Source organism: Lissotriton helveticus, chromosome 7 (genome assembly GCF_964261635.1).
Source record: "Lissotriton helveticus chromosome 7, aLisHel1.1, whole genome shotgun sequence".
NCBI lineage: Eukaryota > Metazoa > Chordata > Amphibia > Caudata > Salamandridae > Lissotriton > Lissotriton helveticus.
This window is the reverse complement of record NC_136068.1, coordinates 1,282,352,466-1,282,376,625: the sequence shown is the minus strand read 5'-3', so window position 1 is coordinate 1,282,376,625 and position 24,160 is coordinate 1,282,352,466. Positions and strand designations below refer to the sequence as shown.

General features: G+C 43.4%; 1 protein-coding gene across 7 annotated transcripts in view; it reads right to left on the bottom strand.

The window, feature by feature from the left end:
* Positions 1-24,160, bottom strand: part of SLC25A19 (solute carrier family 25 member 19) — a 259,092-nt gene that overhangs the window by 95,682 nt on the left and 139,250 nt on the right. For all 7 annotated transcript variants that reach the window (XM_078654515.1, XM_078654519.1, XM_078654513.1 and 4 more), the window contains one exon: positions 14,904-15,059. In XM_078654515.1, coding sequence (XP_078510641.1) covers positions 14,904-15,059 — 156 coding nt within the window. The remainder of the gene's footprint in view (positions 1-14,903; positions 15,060-24,160) is intronic.

The window sequence follows — 24,160 nt, the reverse complement described above, 5'->3', positions numbered from 1 at the left end:
TACTTGAGATGGATTTAAAGAAGATAAACCTTGGATCAAATCCTGGTCACTGCTGCAACAGATAAAAGGCCAGCATGCAAGTTTTATTTTTGGGTTCTTCCCAATGCAAGAGTGGGAAGTCACCAGGTATTTTTTTATGTCAGAATATGTTCACTACATGCCAATGCTCATCTCTGCTGCGTCAAGAAATTATCAGGCATGACCTCTGTACTGCAGCTGTTATTTCTTAAGGTTTTATAATACCCAGATTGAATGTCAATAGGATTGCATCCATTTGTGTTCTTGAAGTGTGAGCCTAGGGATGGGTAAAGAGACTGAAAAAAGTTGTTTGGTACTGGAATAGCTTAGAGGTTTAGTGTCATGGCTGGAGACATAATTTGTGGAGGAGAGGACAGTAGTTTTGCGTTTGGATTGTAGACCAGGTAAGTTTGAGCATCTTTCATGTAGCTTAGAAGGGTGTTGTTGGGGCCAGGGTGTTCTGGTGTAATGGGGAAGAGTCTCTCATCATCGAGAGAGAGCAGTAAGGCAAGACAGGGAGAAGAATAGGGCTCCTGTCAGAAATGAAGATCATTCAGTTACTCGAGGGCCATGGTGGAGGAGAGATTGATTGACAAGTGTAATGGGAGGGAGATACAAAGTTATTTGCATGAGAGGTTGAGAAGTTTATGAGAATAGAGTAGGAGAGGAGACACAGGAGGGGAGGAACACAGAGCATGGTGTGGCTAAACCAGAATTAACTTGGCTGGAGTAGAAGGAGAATAGGAGTAGAAGTTAGATTCGGAAAAGTGGTGTATTTGTCAGCTTGGTGCTGTGTGAGGATTTCTAAGCAAATTCGGAGTCTAGTGATTGCAAAAGATTTGTTCTTGGAAATCTGGCATGTGCTTGTTGGAAACATGCTCATCTTCTTTCTCTAGTACAATGGTCACCAAGTGACATAGTAGTAGTGTCAGAAAGGAAGTCCACCGGCCAAGGGGAAGAACACTACTCACCTGTAAGGGTCTCAAGGTGACTAGAGGTGGGGGCGTGCAGCTCTGAATCAGCCGTAGAGCCAGGTCTAGAGGCTCTTTCAAGAGTGGTACAAAGTTCCTCAATAGAGAGTAGGTATGAGAAGTTAGAACCGGAAGTAGGGTCACAGAAGGATCACTAATGTGTGCAAGGAGGAGAGGGAATTCTCCTTGTTGGAACTAGGGCTCTCTCACACCCAGCAAGCTAGGTGTCATGCTTCATCATTTGAGCCTGCCCCTCATCAGGTCGGCGCTGCAATACCTGATGGGCACCCGAAACCGGAGCTCTTTATCGGGGATCTTTTGTTCCTGCCGGTGGGTGCAGTGGGGGTGAGGGGCCTCATCCTCTAGTGGGCCAGAGGATGAGGACTTCTGTCTTCTCCGAGTTCAGCTTCAGATAGCTGCTGCTCATCCAGGATGCAACGTCTTTCATTCCTTCCTGGAAGCTGAGTCTGGTGGCATTGGCTCCCTTCGTGAGGGAGAGGATGAGCTGTATGTCATTGGCGTAGAATACTATGCTGAGCCCATGCTGTCTCACCATGGCAGCGACGGGGGCCATGTAGATGTAGAAGAGCGTGGGACTGAACGATGATATTTGAGGTACTCCGCAGTTGATCTCTGTGGGTTCGGAGAGGAAGGGCGGGAGTCTGATTCTTTGGGTTTTGCCGGTGAGGAAGGAGCGGAACCAATCGAGGGCGGTTCCCTGTATGCCGGTGTCGTTGAGTCTGGCGGTGAGGGTGTGGTGGAAGACGTGTCGAAGGCTGTGGAGAGGTCTAAAAGGATGAGGGCCACGGTGTGGCCTTGGTCGAGGAGCATGCGGTTGTCGTCTGTGGCAGTGAGGAGGGCGGTCTCGGTGCTGTTGCTGCTGCGGAATCCAGATTGGGAAAGGTCGAGGACAGCGTTCCCCTCTATGAAGTTGGTCAGCTGGGCATTGAATATACTCTTGGTGACTTTGGCCGCAAAGGGAAGGAGAGAGATGGGGTGGGCGTTTTTCAGGTCCGTCGGGTCTGCAGAGGGTTCCTTGAGGAGGGGTTGGACTTCGGCGCGTTCCCAGTCTTAGGGGAAAGTGCTGGATTCGAAGGTGGCGTTGATGGTGCGTCGTAGCTCAGGTGCTATGGCGGCTCTGTGGAAGATGTGTGGTGGGCAGGGGTCCTTGGGGGCACCTGAGTGAGTGCTCTTCCTGGTCGTGGCAGTACCTTCAGTGGTGACACCGGGGTCCAGGCGGTGATGGTAGGCTGGCTGCAGTTGCTGGAGGAAGGCATAGTTTCTGGAATCTGTTTGCTTAAGTTGTCATAGAGGGTCTTGATTTTCAGATGGAAATTGGAGCCGAGCTTGTTGCAGAGGTCTTGGGAGGGTGTGACATCCGTGGCTTCGCTGGGGGTTTGGTGATTTCCTGGATGGTGCTTAAGAGTTCCTTTGAGTTGCTGGAGTTAGCGAGGATTTTGTTCCGGATGAAGGTCCTTTTGGTGGATCTGATGAGTTGGTGATATTCTGTCATGGCGTTCCTGTAGGTGGTTTGGTCTTCAGTGGTTTTGCTGTTCCTCCATTGCTTCTCAAGATGTCTGCAGGTGCGTCTGGATTCTCAGATGTCGGTGGTGAACTAGGTGGCCTTCACGTGGAGCGGTCTGTCGGGGTTGCGGATGGGGGGCGCGCTTGTCTGCGCAGTTGGTGATCCACCGGTGAAGTCCTTTGGCTGCAGAGCTGGCGTTGGTCGAGGCGGGAGGGGGTTCGTGGTTGAGGTGTTCCTCTGTGACCTTACTCCAGTTCCTTTGCGATGAGCTTGGTGTAGGTTTGTGAGCTGTGGCTTTGTCGAAAGAGAAGTGTATGCAATGGTGAGCCGTCCAGGGGAGTTGGGTGGAGTGGCTGAAGGTGATGTTATTCCCTCCTACGAAGATGGGGTCGAGGGTGAGTCCTACCTTGTGGGTGACAAGCTGTTTCAGTCCGAGGTTGGCGGAGTTGGGTCGCTTCGGTTGTTTGAGGTCCGGCGGTCTGTAGGCGAGGGTGCCGTGTAGGCTCATTTTGGGGCTGGTCTGGATTTGGAAATTGAGGTGTTCGGTGGGTGGTGGATGGGGTGAGAAGGATGCATTTCAGGGCTTCGGGGGTGTTGGCGTCCGACGTGGGTGTGGCAGCCATGGCACTGCGGTGGATGGTGAAGGATTGTCTGTAATGTTGGCAGAACTGGCCGTGGGTGGTGTTTGGGGTTGCCAGCTGGCACTTGTGGTTCCTTCCGGGGATGAGTGCGTGGAGGTCAGCTGAATTGTAGCGGTGGGTGGTCGGAGAGCCAGGGTCCCTGGTGCTGGTTAGGTTGTGGACAGGCGCAGACGGGCTTGCCTTTGGCACACCAGTTGCATGCCCGCTCCCATTAAATTGGGAAGGGGGAGGGAAGCGCAGCTGGAGGAGGGAAGCACAGCTGGGGGAGGGAAGCGCAGCTGGGAGGCGGGAACCGGCAGGGGGAATAGGCAGCGGGAGCAGCAGCGGCGGGAAAGGAAACGGGCACGGAGGACAACAATAAACAGAAAGACGGTAGATAACAAATACAAGGCACACTAAGAATAAATAATAGATACAAGGCACAATAATGAAAAAGAGAAAAAAATGGGCACAAATACAAAGACAGACAACAGCGAACCAGCAGAAGAGCAAGGCTCTCCCACTGGATCAACATGGATGCTGGGGTATAGAGCAGAGTTCCTGAGCAGGAGGTCAGAGGTCCTGCTCCTGAGATGTTGGTGGAACACATATAGGACTGTTCTTCCTCTGTAGCAGGCTGTGCTCCAAGGATCTGTGCCCCTGCTTCGAAAGGGCAAATTATTTGCAAGTGAATTTCTGGTGCATGGCAAAGACATTAATGGATGGGTGCCCCAGATATTACTCTGAAAGTATAAATATACCATACTTAATCATCCACCCTGAAATCCAGCTGGCATATCTGTGGGGAGTGGATTCTGCCTTTTATTTTAGCTTAAAGTAGTAAGAGGTTGGGTTGGGGAATCTCACTACTAATAGGAATGCTCACATCATTAGTTCAGTGCTGACTACTACCTCCAACACCAGAGGTGAGCAATGTAGATGCCAATCCAATCTGTCCCACAAGGCACAGATGAAGAACTTCTTGCAGAAAGCTCCCCACTCATACTCTAAAGAGTTGGCTGGACCACCTATTTGCAAACAAGGCAAGTAGAAGGAGCACCCAGCTGTGTGAACATTTACAAAATATTGCAAAGTGAAGGATGGTAGGACAGGGACCGGTTTAGACCAACTTTCTAGCCACTGATTTTAGAACTTTAGCAGAAGGAGCAGCAGGAACACATATGGTTGTTGGCATGAGAGGCTAATCCTATGCAGGATGCTTGCAGTCACAGACATTTCTCTAAACAATTAGGCTGAGATAGGCTCATTGCTCAAGTAATGGTTTACTGTGAGGCTTAATGCCACTACCAGCATCCTCCCTGGAGGTGGCAAGGAGTTTGCAGAGCCCAAGTCCAGAATAGCCACTCTGAACTGGATACTTTTTGAAAGAACCAAGCAGGATTTGGAATAGTTCACAGAGAAACAAAGACTGAATAGGAGTTTGTGTGTCTGGGCTAAACTAGACTCTTCTGCCTCCCTGGGAGCCATCAAGAGCCAGTTGTCGGTCTAGGGACATTCTGGGGCCACAAAAAGGTTGCCATAGAGTTCTGCATCTTGGTCAAGACATAAGTGGTCTCAGCGAAAGCAAGGGTCAGGGAAGGATACTTGAAATGTTGGTTCTGCAATGTAAAACAGCAGGACCTACTGCGTTTCTGCAAAATGGGTAAGAGAGGAAAATATCCTGCAGGTCCACAGAGCACAGCCAATCATTTTATAACAATAACTGACAGAACCGAAGTTACATTTGCATCTTGAACTTCTCGAGAGGGAGAAGCTGGGAATGGGCTGGAGTGGTCTGCTCTTTTTTTCTTACAAGGGAATGGGGAGAGGGCAGGATCAATTAAAAGAAGGAGCCTCACAAGCTGCTGCAGACGTTCCTGGTACGCCAATAGGGACAGAAGTGTCCAGAATGCTGGTGGCTGGGAAAGCTGCAAAGAAAAGCCATTCAAAGCCACATAAAGGATTCATTGGTTCCAATCTGGTTTGAGTAACGACAGTGGAGAGAAAGAATCCCCATCAACTCACCACTGTAGTAAAAGGTAGTTGGCTTTTGAGATGTCACCGAGGAGGGATGTGAACCACCACAAAGTCAAAAGACTTTTTAGACTCTATGGTTGGTGCGGTGAAGTAGGGTGAGAAGTTCGTAAGGAGGAGCAGTTTTTTATTTCTATTGAACTGTGTCCTCTTGGACTGGTAAGCGGAGCCTGACGAAAAGGGATTGTCTGACAGAAACCTAGGGCAAAAGTGTGCTCTGAACATAAAAGACTGAAATGTCTACTCCAACTAGAAGGAGAATTGTGGTTGGGATAGTACCACTTTAATGGTTTTCCCATTCTGGTCATGACTAAGTGTGTTTGTGCTGCTAGAGTCCCTCGTCTGTGTAGGGATCGAACAGGTTCAGCTATCATACAGGTTGTTGAGGACTTTCTTCTTAGTCTCTGGCTTATTATCAACAACTTGCATCAGAACTGTAAGAAAATGAACAGACCAGAAATCATGGTTTTGCTGTTGGTGTTGATGAGGTCTCAAGACATCTGCAGTTTCATCTAAAATAGCCACTGTCTAGGTTAAGCAGAAAGACTTACTCAAATCTATGTTACACGTAGATTTTAACTAGCGAGGGTCTGCCTTCCTAAGAGAAAGGCTGCAAGACTGGTAAGTATTCCCATAGGTTTCAAGATATTTTTACATAATAGACTAAGGTGGAGCTCTTGGGGAGCCCAATACACAATGTCCAAGGAATATATGATTGCCGGTTTCCAGCATGGTTTCCACCAAATAGACTGCGTCTACTTGTGGTCTAGAGAACAATAGCCAAAATTTGTATTTGGTGGGAAGTCGAGGCAACCATTCTGTCCATTGCCAATACGGAGTGCTAGCACCTGATGCGGTGCTTGTAGTTTCCTGTGCCACCATCAAGATCAATGACTAGGTCAATGCTTATTTCATGAATGCCTCCTGCAGAGATGTGGTTTGAAGGACAGATCTATTGAAGCCTTGTCCACTCTTAAAGACATTTACTATAAAGTCCTGGTTAGCAACTGGCAGCTGGAGTGGGAACCAGCAGTGACAGAAAGTCAGCTACTAAGAATGATCTTCAGGGGCACAAGCTGCAGAGTAGCAAACAGAATCTGAGGGAACAGACAGAAGGTTTCTCCCTGGCCTTCAGCTTTGCAATCAGTTTTGAAAAATAAGTCTGAGCTAAGGATGGAAAACAATATGTATGTAGGTGGAAAAGGGATGCAACATCAGACCCTGGATCTCCTGGTATGTTTCTTCAAACTGATCTGGATTGTCCTCTATAGAGTCCACATTGCATGAGAGAACGAAGAAACCTAAAGTGTTGAGTCCTCGCTTTAACCATAGGAGTAACAGTCCAATGCTTCTTCCTATGCTTATGATTAAATGAGAGGCGAGGTGAAACACAGAGCATGTCCAAACACTGAAGGCGGCAGGTCAATCAAGTTTCTGCGCCAAAAAGTTTATTGTTATCTCGGCAGTGGCGTAACAAACGTTGAGGGGGCCCCCTGCAATTTATACGGTGGGGCCCCCACTCTGGAGTTAATCCGGAGCTCTCAGGCCTCAGTACTGTGCTGAGGGGGCCCCTTGCAGGTCGGGGCCCACCCCCGCACCGCGGAGATGCGGGGGCCTTTGTTACGCCCCTGTATCTCGGTAGACACCTCTATCTCAGTAAAGTGTCTGCACTTACAGTGAGAAGGGCGCAACTACAGCACAATCAGGAGCTGAAACAGATTGGCCAGGTTGGGATAACAAAGGAGAGTGCTGAAGGAAAGAGCTTGGTTCCACTTCTCTGTTGAACCCTGTGGCGTTATGTAGGCTTGGTCAAATGATCCAAACCAAATGAAGGAGACTTGCTCAACTATTCAGAGCAACATGCTGCAGCAAGGTTAAATAAACCAGAAATAACACGCTTAGACCCATGGGAGCATACGCTAGTTAATCTGTGGAATGACCCAAGGAAGGAGTGTCTGGAAGCAACATTTTTCCAGCATAAGTGTACACCCAGTTTTGAGCGCTATTTAGACAAGATCAGTTCTAGCTATTGCTAGAAACCTATATATAAGGTTTAGATCTTGCAATCTCCCTTTAAAACCCTTTGCAGCAAAATGGGAGAGGCCTTCGGAATCTACTGCTGACTGCCCCTTTTGCCCATTGATCTTTGAGTGAGAGGAACATTTCCTGCTTTTCTGCCCAGGCTGTGTGACTCCACAAAAAAGGTGGATAGCCCCCATTTGTAGGTTGCTAGGCATAAATCATTTCTGCTAGGCTCATGAGGTGTGATACCTCGGACCAACTTGATTTTGCTACATCAAGATACCTCCTTTATGCTTGTGGAATAAGATAAGTGAAACTTGGCAAACCATCTAGCAATCCTCCTAGAGTTAAATGTTTTATTGTACCTTTTATTTCTATTTGCCATGCTTTTTTTTAATTTGCCCAAGCATTTCCAATCATCGGATATGCCCTTTAGGTTTTTAATTTTTTTATAACGATTGTAAGATGTATGCATTTAATTTGTAAATCATTATTTAAACAGCTATGAAATAATTCCAGATCAGCTGGTATGTGTATTATACACTTTTATAATTGTATGGTTCTAGGTCCTGCTACTAGGGTATGCACTAAAACAAAATTGGCGAATTTGTTAGCAAACCATAGGTTTCCATCAATTTACAGGCCTAAGATTATGTACAAACCTCACCATTAGGCATAGCGGACCACTTCAGGTTTTTGTCTACAGTTTGTGTTTAGTGTTTTGCTTTCTTGTGGAATCAGGCAAATAGGGAAGTACTGTATGTAATATCTTTATGTGTTGAGATTATTAAGTGCAATGCACTATGAATTTATGTGGGCAATGTATTTTAATTTTTTTTTATTGTTAACTTTTATGGCATATGGCCGAAATAAAGTATTTATAGTACAATATGCTCAGACTTCCAGTACAAATGCAGTTTGGCATTCCTGCGCCCAGAATGGTAGATCCGCTTGATTGGACTGTTCTAGAGAGCTTATTGAGTACAAACGTGTGTCATCCCCAAAGGGCCATCTGGTCCTGACCTTGTGGCACCCCTTACAACCAAATCTTTTTGAAACAGAGTATCTGGTACTGGCAGAAAGATGTCCGTACAAGTTTCTTGACTTTACCTTTCCTATGCTTACTCGCACCACTTGTACAGAACCAGTGAGGGTGACCTATCAACGGGTCTCTGGATAGGGTGCCTTACTAACTCAATAGAAGGAGCGGCACTCGGGACCACAAAAATCCAACTCTCATCTCATGACTAGCGTTCCAATTGATTAAATAGTGTTTCATTAGAAATATAGCTGCAACCTTATTCTACATACAAACGAGGCGTTCCAAAGGGCTCTCATACAGATGGCTATATTTACCAAAATAGGGCTTCTCAATAATCCCCCAGGACTCAGGCCGGATGATTATTCATGTATACAAGTGTTCCCAGTACCATTTGGTTTCATCAACAATTATTACAGATATTTTCTGTGGGTGAAACCATCATCCCACTTAAAAATCTTATACGGATGGCAGCACAAGCATACATTACATGGAAGTAGTAGATCCTGTAGAACTCAACACTTCCACAAATTCCTATTTAACACCGGATGACCATTTTTCAGGAAAGGTTCTGCAGGTTGGTGGCTACTAATAGTTGATGATAAAAGCTTGAGAGAGGGAGGTCAAACCAAAGAATGAGAAAAGCAACCATAAATATGCGGCACTAAGTATTAAAAAACATAGTTCGAGAGAACGCTGTGTGAACAGGGAAAGTGGTGTGCTTCACATGACTTGGGCATACACTTGATAACAGTGCACCAAGGTCTTATTCTGGATCATTTGTCTTCATTTTAGACTTAACTGTGCTTTTTTCAAGATAAAAACGCATCAAACTTGGCAGAAGTGTTATGAATGCCCAAATTGCAATTTGAAACATTGTAGGTACTAGACCAAAGCACCAAGACCCGCTGATCTGGAAAATGGCTCCCAAATTTAGTTTATCCACTCATACCTCACCTGGACAGATATCACTTCTATTTTAATTTATTCAGTAGTCGATTCTCAGTGAAAAAAGGAAGAACACAATTTTACAGAATTCCGATGTAGCGCGTAAATTCTTAATGAAATTGAAAAACAGACATTTAACACAATATGCCCAATACCTTACTGTGTTACAAACTGAAATGACATAAGCTCAATTTTCAAACATATCTTATTGTTCATTTCACAAAATGGACACCATGTTAACTACAGGGTTAATATCTTGACCTTTTTTAGGTCTCCCCTATGCAGCGCGCATGCGCTGCATAGGAGACCTTCAGCAGTTGTACAGCTCTTTTTCCAAGCACATACTCGTGCTTGTGGCGGCATACATCTTGCGGGAGTGCGCAAGGGTGCGCCACAAGTACGAGGTTGTGCTTTGAAAAAGAGCAAACAGCTGCTGCTGCTTAGCGCACACGCGCGTGCACTCCCCCCCCACCCCTCCTCACACAATACCAATCTGTTTCATCCTATGTGCTCTTGCCTCAGGGGCTAACATTTTGTCTCGAAACTTGAAATTACTTTGCTCTCTATGCCTTTGAGCACCGTGAGGCCTCTGTGGAGACAGCCGCACACACGATTTACAAATGCGAATGAATGATTGATTGATATGAACATTTTAATAAATCACTTTGGTATAGCTGTAAAAGAAAAGCATCAGGTTACCTCGAATCTTTAGTGGACTATCCATCTGTAAATAAAATAGTTAAATACCGTTCACCTTTTACCTACATTACAATCTGTCATAGGAAACGTGGTGGCCTGCCGTGTCTATTCACCGTGTCTCGCTCTGTGTTTTTTCAACAAAGCTCCGTTTGTTCCACAATCAAAGGGCTGCAATAAGCATGGGACCTGGGGGAATGGGTCTGACCACTCCCACCCCCGGCAAATATTCACCCAGCTGTCGACGACGCCCTCTTTTATGCATGTCTTCTAAGGGACAGACAGCGCACGCAGGTCAGATTGCTCGTTAGAGATGGTAGTCTTGTTTCAAACTCCATGAACGGTTAATACTACAAAACCAGGGAGCGGACCGCGAGTTTGAAACTAGAAACTCAGCCTTCATTATACACAACCCTGGGCCAGAAAGCAAAACTGTTCTTCCAAGCTGTATTTAAGACAGAACCACAACGTTCCTGCGCCACTCTTGACATCGTAGAAGAAGTTCGCAATGGACACCGGTCCCAGCTCAAGAAACGCTGTAAGGTACCTCGTGCATAACAGGCACCGTACATGTTTATTTTAAAATCACTCAGGCGCTCAAGTCCCCCTGCCTCCAAGAGTGCATTCGATACAGCTCCATTAAACACCTATTACGAGCTTTTTAGACCGGAGACGGCCAAGGCCTTTTACAATGGGGCTGCTCAGAACGATTTATTGTACATTTTCATTGTTTACCACTATATAATCAGAATAAATTCCCAGAAGATCTTACTCACAATTTTTAGCAACTTCAAAAGTGCGATCCTTACGGACAGAGACAGTGAAATCGCCATTGATATTGTTAGAAACGTGAATAACATGTAATGTTGGCTGTCTGTGTTCATGAAGGTACACGCCCACATATTATGTAGTCGAAACCGCTTTCAGCCTAACTCAGTGCATCAAAAAATGAACCATTTAACTGGAAAAAAATCTACAAAATATGACACAAAATGCGTCACAGACATTCGAGATATAATGTACCCCCATGTGAAGTTTGAACATGTGTAGCTTACCTCTCCTCTCTCTACCTCTACTTCTCTTTCTACCTCTCTCCACCTCTCTCTTACCACCTCTCTCTACCCACCTCTCTCTCTCTACCTCTAAGTGGCAGACAGAGCCTGATAGCACTGCTTGTCCTTTTAATTAAAAACAAGCGTTGGCATAGCCAATAGGTCTCGCCTTTGGGGCCTTTTAATGTTTAACCATGCAACAGTTAATGTCGTTGCACCAAGGATATTGTGCTGCATAAGTAAATACTTATCAGATACTAAAATCAAGACCTATTGGCTATGCCAATGCTAGCTACTTTCTGTCTCTGGTAAGCTTTATTTTTGTGTAAAGTGATGAAATTGGTTAGAATTAAAGGTTTTAAAACTCTGCAACATACGGTTTTTCTCCAAACATTATATTCATAAAATTAAAAATCGTCGCGCTTATAGCCACCTCATAAACATAGATCACTGCAAAGGAGGCTTTGCATAGCAAAGTACATCCACATTTACACTTTTACACTTGTGCCTAATTAACTCTTGTGACCCTGCAGGTGGCTAAATGATCCATCATGGTTGCCATAGCTAAGGCTGTCTAGGTCTGAAGGCCAAGTCAAATATGTCATGACTGGTTGGCTACTCCGACAACATGTGATTGGAGGACATTCAAAGTTGGGAGACTATCATCCAAATCTCTGTTTCTCTGTTCAAACTGCCCTACAAATTATTTTGCCTCCTTCTGAAAATTGTAGTGTTAGGGAGTGTAGAGAGGGCTAAGCATCAGTTAATTCCTAAATCCTCATTCATACCGCTAGATTAGGAAAATACTTTTCTGCATGGGATGCAACCCGAGGTTGCTCGGATTAGACTCTCTGCAAAAAGTAATGTCTATACAAACATAAGTATCTAGATTGTGTATGAGAATGCTCTTACTATCTTCAGCAATGCCATCCGCAGCATGAATAAACAATTTTTTCAGCTTCCTAATGGGTGCAGGGTTCCAGTCACATTGTTGGGGTTGCAGTATCAGATTATGAACATCTTATTCTTCTCTTTGGTGTAACTACAACTTTATCATATGTTGCTGCTAATATCTAAATTGCCAGTGGGTCAAAAACTTCTTGTACATTTTGATAATCTCATAGGAATTAATGCAATTTTTTGGGCAGTATTTTCGCTGGCGTAAATCGTCTAAAAGATTCTTTACCACTTTGAGACTGAACTGAGGGTGGTCGGCAATCTGCTTTCTAGACATCAAAGAAGAAATCTGTTTGGTGCAGACTGCAGCTACTAAACAGTCCAGAAAGGTATTGGTGTTGTCTGAGGTAATCACACAGACAATGGCAGGTCCAATGAGTACCTTTATATCGACACCAGAATCATGATGTATATTACCATGTAAGTCTTCTACAAAAAACAAGTTCTGAAGACAATTAAGTAGGGCAGACTATGCTTTAAAATTCAATGAACCATTATCTAACAAAGACAGTAGAAAATTAAGACAGTGAAAAACTATTTTAACAGTTATGTCCTATTTAAGAGATTTTACTGCTATTGAGGAATGACCAGATCTTGATGTTCGTGATTTATGTTTCAACAAAACCTTTTCTCTAGATAGCCAGGTCTGTGGGTTTGTCAAATTTTAAGAGTCTTTCACCCAAGCAAGAAGTTGCGCAAATGTTTCCCCAACTCTTTTTACTGACTTCATGGAATCAACAAAAGGCTCGTCCGTAATCTCAGCAATATTTACAATGATTCGATCTTTACCTCTATCTGAAAGTCAATTACCCACTTCATTTATGGCAGCTGCCAGGTTATAGACTTTATCCATATACCTTTGTATGTTGCTAGGATTATTATCATGGTGAATGCATGGTTTGTTTTAAGCCGCTGTGGTTAGCCTCACAAACTCATCCACATTTCTTGCTACATCTAGTTCGTACATTACCCATATTAGTACAAGTGTAGAGTGTTTTACCACATATAATCCCAAGGACTTGTCCTGAATTCACAATAGATATTTAATTTCTAATAACATCCATGGAATGACATTCCATAGCAAGCGACCTGGAATTCTCTTGCTATAAGTGGAGAAGAGTTTTTTGTGGATGACCTGGGTGAATTCCCTTCATTCCGATCAGAGCGGAAAGCAGGCCACCTTGCATGAATGTTTGTCATGTCATCATGGTCTTTCTTTTCAAGTAACTCCGAAGTATGCCTACACCAGGAATGCTCATCAACACATTTTTCGACTGCCAATTCTTTTGAAGCTTATTTAAGATAAAGGAGTTTTAGAGAAGAGACTCTCAGCTTGGTAACAGCAACTGCAGGCACTTATACTATACCTACCTGTACATTAACCTGGATCATTTGACTTGTACGACTGGTCTCCTTGGAAGTTGCTGGAAGAGAGGCATTCCAGTTCTGTGGTATGATCTCTCTGCACTTGTTACACTGTTGGTTTTGATCAATATTATTGACGCCACAGAGTGTAAGTAATTTTTGGTTTGGCTGGGTTATAGCACCAATATCATGAAAATGAGCCACAGATGAGTTCCCAGGTTCAGCAAAGGAACTTAAGACAGTCGCATTACATTGATTAGCGGAAACAAAATGGGAAATCCCTAGATTGTGTTTTGGAGTGGATGTAACTGTCTAAAAATAAAGAGGTGTCTCATGGGGATAAGTGTGTCTAATACATTTAAATGACTAACATAGTTCATTATAGGTATGGAAAATGGTTTGTTGCTATAGTAAGACTTGGCCGTGACCCATAAGATTCTGCACTTCGTATTCTTGTGCCATACATTATAAGAGGTGTCAAGAAGTCAGAGGCCTAAACGTAATGGATTTTTCTTGCCATTCTTATATGTATGTTTCACAAAAGGGTGGTTGCTTGTGTTATAGAATACCTCAGTGTAAAGTTGCTGCTGCTTGTGCTAATATCACTACTTTAGATTCATCATCAAGTGCACAATTTTGCCATTGAGATTGTCCGACTTCTTTTTTTTAACAACTATTAACACATCTCTTTGTAAGCCTCAAGCTCAGAGAAATTGGACAGAATGCTGTTTTAGCCTGATGGAATGAATACTGGATGAATGTTCCCATAGCTACTTAATTCCTGTACAGTAGAGCTGCTGAAACTTACAAAATAAATAAAGAACATGGTGCCATTTTTTCACATTCTAGATTGGTTCGAATGAAAGCTGTAAGGTCTGCAAATGTGCTCCGGTATATCGAACAATGTGAATTACCCTGCCTTGATGCCTATTTTCATGATACAAGCATAAGAACTATAAGAAAAGAAACATTTCTGTTCGGACTCTTGTTGACTGGAAGAATCTTTTCCCCTCATAAATAGACTTGTAGAGGGGCATTACATTCAGTTTCTGATACCTTTAATATCAGACTCAGCAGGTGCCTGCTTACTATTCTTTTTTCAACAGTCAGCTCATTCTGGCTGTAGTGCATACAGCTCTTTTTGTGTGAAACTTAAATTTAACCTTCGGAAGGGTGGCTTTAAATTCCACTGTCATTTAATCGATCTCGAGTCCCTTTTTGTCAGTAAGCTACTCAGAGATTTAGGAGTCTAAAGTTTTTCTCTATAGTTTCATATCTACAGCAGTGTTCCTGCTAGCATAATCAGTAGGACATGTTAGTTCCACCGTTTTTCTTTCTATAGTAAAGAACACTTTCTCCCAGTCCATAGCTGACCTTCATTGCGGGTATGACAGTGTCATATTTCACTATCTTAAAACCTCTCTTCATACTTATATCCAGCAGAGTCAGTTTTCAAAAAACATTTCATACAGGTACAGATCCCACTAGTTCACTGTTCTTGAACAAGGAGTATTGGTAACCCTGTAACTAAACAAAATCATTGCAGCTTTTGGAGACAGTTTATGGTCTAGCCACGAGGTGACACGGTAACCACAGATTAAGAATGACAAAGAGCTAGTAGGAATTAGGAGTCATCTTTAGGTAGCCATGACGCACCTGGACGGCTCCAAAGCTGACCCAGAGAAGCTGAGCAGGGATGTGTCCTTTCCAAAATCCAGGTAGACCTTCCTCTTTCAGGATCACACTGGTCGCTTGCAGGATTCCATGATATTTGGCAACGGGGTTTCGGCCAGACAACTGCTCAATCTGAAGCTGGAAGGAAAACAGTTACAATGTGAGAAAAATAAAAATAATTTTGCAGAAAGCCTACACATTCATGCTAGAACTTGTGGTCCAAGCCAGCAGGAATCAGTTTTCATTTGACTTTCGAGAGCAGCTATTCTAAGATGATGATAACTATCTCAGATAAAGGCCCTCATTTTGGCAGCCGACAGGATTCACAGACTTTTTGCTGTTGAGAAGGGCGTTTCCTGACTTGGGCCACGACTGATTGCCTCAGCGCTGGCTGACTTAAGAAGCTGGCAATGGAGATGGGTTTGCTAACTGTATGTTTTCACACTGGCCAGTTACTGTGCCATGCAGAACAACCTACATTAATCTTTATGGCTCCTGGTCACCACAAGATCAAATTGTGATTTACGGTAGCACACTGTGCATCAGAATTCTAGCACCAGGACATTCTGAGTTTCTCCTGCAGCTTAGATGCCAGGCTTTGATGTCAAACTAGACTTGTGTAACCTGCTGCTGTTGCATACTTTTAACAAGTTTAAGAAATCCCAGGTAATTCCAATGGTGAATTCATGAATCAATGGGCCAAATTGTTTTAGCTTAGCGCAGAGCCACAGACAGGTGAACTTAAGTGGACCAGGATATACCAACGCAGGTTTTACCTGCCCACGGTCAATGGCAGATCTTCACATTAAGACTGGCTGTTAAATGTTATTTTGGGATATGTTGGGCAACAGTTAGCTACACCAAATGGTGTGGTCTGTTCACTCAGATACAAAGTCCCCACAAATCACTTTGAGGAATCAGACCTATCTGGAAGTTAGTTTATGGGAAAGCTCAGGCACTAACTGACCTTCAGCCCTAAACTTACTTTCATACTACCATAATCCTCTGTGATAGTTATCAAGCGCACGGATGGACACGCACGAAAAATATGCCACTTTAGTTATAGATAGGATTCACGGGTGATGCAAAGTTAATTTTTTTTATTTTACACTTAGTCTGTGCTCTGGGTTTTAAGAGGAAATATAGTGTAGTAAAATTAAACTAAAAATTACATATGTACAAAATTTTAAATACAATTGTACTACACTATATTTCCCTTTCAAACCCAAAACAGAGATATAGTGTAGTATAGTGTATTTACATTTTTTATACATAAACGGTAAAAATAAATACAATAATTTACTGTAATATATTTACCATTAAAAGCCAGAATGCATTCTAAGTGCGGTGTAAACAATATGGTACTACCACGGCATTCCGCGAACTTTTTCCAAAATATATAAATCAATAAAACAACTTTTACTTACCTTTTCACACTTACATACATTGAGTCATCCCTTACTATGTACTTATGAAACAGTAGGACACTATATTTACACTTAAAAGCCAGAACACAGCCAAAGTGTGGTCTAACGAATATGGCTGCCTTTTACTTTTGTAAGGGAAGCCATTTGCCAATCATATACTGGTTTGTGTTGGCATGTACCGCGGTATACCGCAAAATTACTGTGAAAAAACTGCAGCCCAATATATCACTAAGTGTTGGTGCCTTGTGGGCCTCATTCACAATGGTAAACTTATACTTTTGTGTAAGTTTACAATTGTTTGCTAATGACAAAGGCTTTTACTAGTACTCTCTTAATGACACAGGTGTCCACTCGCGATATCTAGACGCATAAAAACAGTGAACCTCGACTGCACTCGGTGATCAGAAACCGCTGTGCAATACGGAAGAATAGGACCTTCACGAATCCATCTTAGGTAAGAACGCCCGCCCCAATGCGACTCGCCACTGTCGATTCTTCCTAGTATCTTTCATTTAACTTCAGCCCCCGGAGGCTCAATGTTATGCTAGTTACCACATGCACTCCTTGGCCCCACGTAGCATTTGTTCTCCTTTTCACCTTTGAACGTTAGCTGATGACAAGTGCCACAGCGTCCCCGTGATTCGCCCCCCCACCCCCCCCAATTCGACAGTAGGTATCATGGACCTATTAAATCAGGCGCGTCATTGCGCCCGCTTTACCCATGTCTGTACAGTATCAACAATATCCCCTTTAAATACCAGACCTCGTAATTGGCCCCATGCAGCATCCGTCTTTTTCTTAAACTACCGTGAGTAAGCATTTGACAAGCGCCAATTAATCTCCCTGATTTGCCGCCTTGCAACTCTCATTCACTCGATAACTGACAGCACCGGGTCATTAAATCAGCCGCGCTATTGCGCTTCGCACTATCTATGTCCTTACACTGACAGCTACACGACTTTTAAACGATCAGACCTTTAAGCAGCCCTGCTGTGGTACGCTCCTCACTACAGCTGGGCTCCCCACTTTTAGAGCTGTCCGAGCCGCATATAGATGAAATACAAACAACCAATATATATTTAAATATCAGTACTTCACCATCACTGATAACTATACCTCTCCAATATGTAGGAACATTAACAATTGCCACTGTACGATAATGCAACATTAAGAACAAATCAAAAAATGAACACGTATCTTCATACCCCTTGTGCCACCGATTTGCAGGAACATCATCATTGGCCATTACATACATGATTGGCCATCTGGAATAAGCCTCACCTATTAAAGTCATCCAACTCTTGAGGCGTACTAGATAGGTAACATTCTATCTGTATAAATATACTTATTAGTAGATATTTAGATCCTGTACCTTTCCTGCCTAGACAATGTCATATTTGATATAATAACAAGAAGATGCAAACAATTAAATAACTCTCAAATAACCAACTAATATTAATAGTGAAAACTTGTAGATATAGATACGAGTCTGCAAGAACACAAAATAATAGGCCTCCACTAGCCACTCAAACTAGTTCTATCTAAGGTTATTCACTTATGACACCCCAAGAGATTGCTATCTAGCTTTAAATAGGGAAAGATACCTTCACTTATATTGCGATTCACTCACCTTTCCACAGAGTCATCTAGTTCTTCATCTTCCTGGAATATCCCCTCGTTGCCAGAACAACAGAAACACAGACCTCCATCCATGAGGATAATGCACCAAGGAAATTGACAACATCCCAATACGTCATAATTTCCATAAAATAGAAGGTTAGAACTAGCATTCTGTATCGTCTACAAAGTCCATAGCATCTAGAGGAGCTTGATATAACCCTCTATACTTTCTGTTGACCATTTCAGCACTGCAAAAATTATCATATTATTAAGAAAGACCGGTCGCACAGTCTGTAAAGCCTTCAGTCCACATAGAAACAGGTATTAAATATCTCACATTTATTTAGTCCTTCACATCTTATATCTAACAGCTCACCTGCATGGGATGCTTGGATTTCCTTAGCTATCATTCTCCATAAAACTTACTTTGTATCCCCCTTTTCTCATCCCCTCCAGACTCTATATCACAGTTACGTCTGTCAGTTTCACCCTTTCCTTAACTACACACACTCTTCTTTTTACCTCCCCTCCTTTTCACCACTCCTTCTCATCTTGATCTTAGTTCAGATGTAATTATACTTTAATGTATTGTTGACTGCAACTCAAACTAAACTGTAATCATATGTAATCTGTCATCATGATTCATGGAGCTCTATATTTGTACTCAGAAACTTTAGATGTACAATATCGCTGCACTGTAACATACTGCCAAGACATACTATTGCCTGTTGTGAAGACCTTACACAAAGCCATTTTCTGTTAAAGATATCACTCAAAAAATGTACGGTTGGTTTCGTAATGTATGAAACTAAGTTAGTTAGCTGTAACGGATGTTCCAACTGTCAAGCATGCACAGGTATTTTAATATAGACTATTTTTTTTCTTCAAAACATAGTTTATTGGTTTTTTGTTCCACATAGAATACAAAATCTGGTACATTAACTTCGCTATCTTAATCCCACAATGTCAGTCAAGGAAACCCCCTCAACTACATACACAATATTGGGCTATAATGCAAACCAGTCAATACGATCAGTGCACCATTGTAAACTAGGCCCCGAAAACGCCCTTTTCTATACTTCTAATTAAATCCCCTATAGTCCCTCCCTCCTCCCTAAATCCCCATCACCGAAACGTGCAAGTGGTTCTGACCTTAGTAATATGTGTGCACAGGAATGATCAAGTATTGTTCTGTGTGATGTGCTTCATGTACGGCGATATTCCCCCACCATTTTACTATTCTACTCCTTCCTCTTGTGTTCCATAGTCACGCAATGCCTGTACTAATGCTTCCCATGCCATTGCTGCTTCTAGCGCTTTTTCGTTGCGTTGTCTACGCGCAGTCTGAAATCGTAACGCGCTTTCGCTGCCAGCCCACTTGAGGAACTCGTTCTTCCACCTAGTGCCATTGGGCCCTACTGTTGCCTTCCAATTTTTTGCAATCTCGCGTTTCGCCAGTATGAGTCCCATATCTATAAATGTACTCGGAATTTTGTTCTTGGGCGTGTTGTGAAACCAATGTAGGACACCTGTGGCCATATTAAATTCCAATCCCCGTTCTGTTATCGCATTCAAGGTATCTCCCAACTCCTTCCAGTAAAGCTCCAGCATTGGGCATGTCCACAACATATGATCCAATTCTACCCTGGCTTTCGTGCACCTAGGACACGCTGCATCGTCTACTTTAAAGTAATTTTTGATCTTCCCAGGTGTGAGATATGCTCGGTGAAGGATATAGAAATGCACCAACTGGAATCTCGCATTTCTCATGCTCTTCCAGGCCCTCCGCACTATCTGCGCCCATGCCGTTTCGGGGATGTCTTTCCCTATATCTGTTTCCCATTTTCCTTTTAATGCCTCTAGAGGTGGTAGTCCTTCATGGAGCATTCTGGAGTAGAGACACGTGACCGCCTTGAAGGTCCCCGCTGCCATCATAGTATATTGGCAAGCCATTGTTGTCCTTGGTTCTATGAGGCCTTCTCTCCAGTGTGTTTGTATCGCTCTTGTTAATGCTGCATGCAGCAGAACCCCCCCCCCCCCCCCCTTGGTAAGTCAAATCTTTCTAGGAGTGTCTGGTAGGGCAGCAGCGCTCCGTCTTCGTATAGGTCTCCCAGCATTTGGACTCCCGCTTCCTCCCAGTCCTGCAATTGCGACCAATCGCCACCGTGTGGTAGCGCCGTCAACATCCCTATTGGGATTTCGGGGGCATACGGGTGTAATACACCTGCCCTACGCTGTGAACGATTCCAGCACAGTCTGATTGTTTTTTCCTCTTGCGTTAGATTGCCAAAGATCCAGTTTCTGCTGTAGCGCTATGAAAGAGAGGGCATGGCGAGGCATACCTCGACCCCTCGTATGTTCCGGTCCTCTGAATTCTCGTACTATTTCTTGTGTGTAGACCTGCAGCTGGGCCGCCAGGTAGTACAGCTCAAAGTAGGTATTTTAATATAGACTATGATTCCATCATCTCTAGGAATCTGTGGCCCGATTTCCTGAAGAAGGCGCTGCCCTAGCCCTGAAACGCGCGTCAAATTAATCTCAGTCTTGCCACATTACTATCGATTGGACCATATAACGATACCACCTCATTTTAAACAGTGATTCTGATGTATCACATATTACTTGTCGGAAACTATATGTTTTGAATTGAATGTGTTTTTATCTTCTTCATTTTTAATAAAACAGATCTTTTTAATACAGTTCTCGCTTGCTTGACAATGTATTTCTATAACGATTTGAGTGATAAAAATAATCATTGATATATAATAACTTAGACTGTCAAGGAAGACATCCACATAGTGTTTTACCCTGTCCTAGAAGTATATTACTTTTTCAGGGGGTCCCTGTTATCTCAAACATGTCCACTCGCCACACCCCTCCACTCTATCACATGCCACTACACTCTACCCCACCCCACAATGTAAGACAAGGCATCCACTCTAAGCCTCGACACTATATATAACTCCACACCACTCCACTCTACAGTATTCCATTCTAAGCCACTACACTCTCAGCATTTCCAACTGCACCACTCTACTGTATGCCATTTCACTCTATGCTTTCCACACTATTCTACTCTACGTCAATCCACTTTATGCCACTGGACTCTTCTCCACTCCAGGCCACTCAACTTTACACCACTCCACTGTACGCTATTCCACTATATGTCACTCTACGGTATGCCACTCCACCCCAATGCTATTCTATTATACACTATATGCCACATTACATTAACTATAACTGGCCACTCTACCAAGCACAGTGTTTTAAACATGATTTCATTAGACACATCATAACGCTATGATTTAACATTCTATATGTGATGTAATATAAATAGCTATAAGTAGGGCATGGAGAAGGCACGAGTTATAGTTAATGTACCATGGCTAGAGTACTGCCAACAGTGTGTACTATAATTTTAGTATTTCTAATGTTTGTGTACTTATAGTTTGGTTTGTATGGAAATAATAAAGTTTCCCTAACCATAATCTTTAACCTTTTTCCATGGAATACATATTATATATCTATATGTCGCTTCTGCGATCACTCTCGGCAATATCCCAAAACTAAACGGAGCAGACACAAATGCAGTTCTTGATATTTTCTTTATTCGCCTTACGCCATTACGGATTTCGGCCGCGCAATCGGCCTTGGTCACATGACATGCACATGTTGGGTCAATCTTTTTACGTTTCATTGGTCATAAACAGAGAAGCAAGACTTACTTTTTTTATTTACATCAGCACCTTACTGCCGATAACGTTCCTTCCACAGTTCATTGGCTAATATTTGATTTTGCATTGAAACATTATTTCAACTTAATGCATTATTTAAAATTACAAAATTATGTTTCTTCTATTGTGCAAATTGCAATCATTTTCAAACCATGCACCCTGATATAATTCATTTGTAGCAAGTGCCTGTTTTGGTGCGGCATGATTGATTTCCTCTCATTACGTCATATTCACTTCCATTATGTCTACCTCATTTCCTAAGTACCACTAATTTTGCATTCTGCTTGATATTCTTGCATCTGACATTGGTGCCATTCCTTGATTTCTGGCAAGTATCATTTATGATATGGTCCATCTTCACTCCCTTACTCATGTAATTACTCCCTTGTGGTTTTTTGTCTAAATGTGTCTACCATTTGTGGGTCACTAAATCTAGCCAATATCATCTCTTTTTCTGCATATTGGCCCTTTTTAGGTCTCGGCTAGCGTAGGCTGCGCACATGCGAAGTCTCGCTGGCAAGATTTAATGACTGAGTAGCAAGGGTAAACCCCGCCCCTCTCTTCCATTGGTTGGCCTCCTAAACGGCGGCCAGCCATTGGAAAAGAGGTCTCAGTGACGTCATTCTCTCGCTTTAAGCCCCGTCTTTTTTGGATTGGGGGCGTGTTTTTTAGTTTTGTTCTACTAGTGACATGCTCAGTGAAAAACACACCCCCCCAGTCTGAAATGGAAGGGGCTTACAAGAGGTCTTCTTGTTTGTCTTTGTTTGGTAGCCTATCCGTTCAATCTTGCCAGATTCCGCAGTTATGGCTCGGGCCATTAGGGGGCACATGACAAGGATCCAAAATTAGCAGCTGGCGAGCCCCGGGGTGGCTGTCGTTGTCTCCCGCCTCTTCTCATTCCAGCCACACCACTCCCCTCTGGGTTAAGCCAGAACTACGTGCGAGCCAACGCAACGCACTCTGGGAAAGACTCGCGCCCACTCTTGTTGCAATGAGACATTGATCGGTGTGACAGGAAACAGCGGAACGAACGGGTCACTCCCATCCGAATAGCCAACTGCTTTACTGTTGGGAATCGAATACTGTTCTGCACCTTGTATAGTCCTCGGGCAATACGTACCAATCTCAGGCGATGACTCAGTTTTGATATAGCGGCTGAAGAAGTTCGCCATCTAAGTGAAGCCGCCATTGTTTCTTTTGCGACATTCTTATTGCTGCAAAACCTGGCGGGAATAGTTTAAATGGTAGCCTGGTTACGTCATGAGGTCATTTCGTAAACAGGAAGAGCGAAAGCGCGCAAACCTTTGCGGGGACTGTAGTCCTCCCATTAATCTGGAAACCGTCCGCTATGCATACATCCTAGTTTTTCCGTTTTATATTTAAAACCACATGTCAGGTCCGTAACAGGTAATCTTAATCTGTCGGGAATAGTTGCACTAATGGTTTTGTGGTATAAAAATGCTTTCTGGGTATTTTAAAATGCACTGGGTCGATCTGGTGAGTCAGTTGTTTTCGGTTTTAATTATGGGCCCAAGCAATTGTGCATTTCACTTCTTAGATCGACAGTTGTCCACTTTATAGTTAGGGTTTCCACCGGCACCACCAGTATTTTAATGACCCAACCGGCACAAAAATAAGCAGTCAACAAAACCCGTATAGTCCTCATCTATGCGGTTTTGTCCACAATGACATGTAATATCGCGTCCCGACCTTCACAGAATTTTAAAACAACAACAAATAAATGGCCTGAATTTTTCTCTTCGAAAGGCGGCAACCCTTCCATCCCGTTCAGTTCAGTGTGAAATGCCTGCAGTACCCAACTAGAGATCCGATACGTTGAGGGGTAGTGTTTTCTCTTACGTAGAGCAGGACGTTCCAGATGGAATGTAGTGGAGATTCCTGGTAGCCAGTAAAAGGAAGCCCTGTCCTTTTCAGAACGGTGGGCGTGTTTTTAATTTTCTTTCTCCCTTTAAGCCCCGTCCTTTTCCGACTGGTGGTACATTCTTTGTCAGTCAAAAACACACCTCCCAGTCTGAAAAGGACGGGGCTTACAGACAATGGCTTACAGTTGAAACGTGGGTGACATTCCTTGAATGCGAGTGAAATGTGAGGTTTCCGACTCGGTTTGTTGTTTTGCCTCGGCGCAGGCCAAATCAATAAGGCAGGCTTTAATGTGATGAACAGCGACGGTGCATGAAACCCAGCTGAACATCATTTACGAACGCCTGTGTTTATAAGAGTTTGCAAATTAAACCCAGGCATAACAGAGTGGCTGTCTGTAGGGGTGCAATAACCTGACATTGGAAGGAGTGACAAAGTAGAAAGGAAACCTGGCCGTCCGTAAGATTTAGAAGCACAGATAACTGAAAGTTGTAACATATGGTGACACGACAAAAACTAGCCAAACGGTTCATTGTAAAATGTGGGAAGGCTTCGCTTTCGAAAGTCAGTGTACACA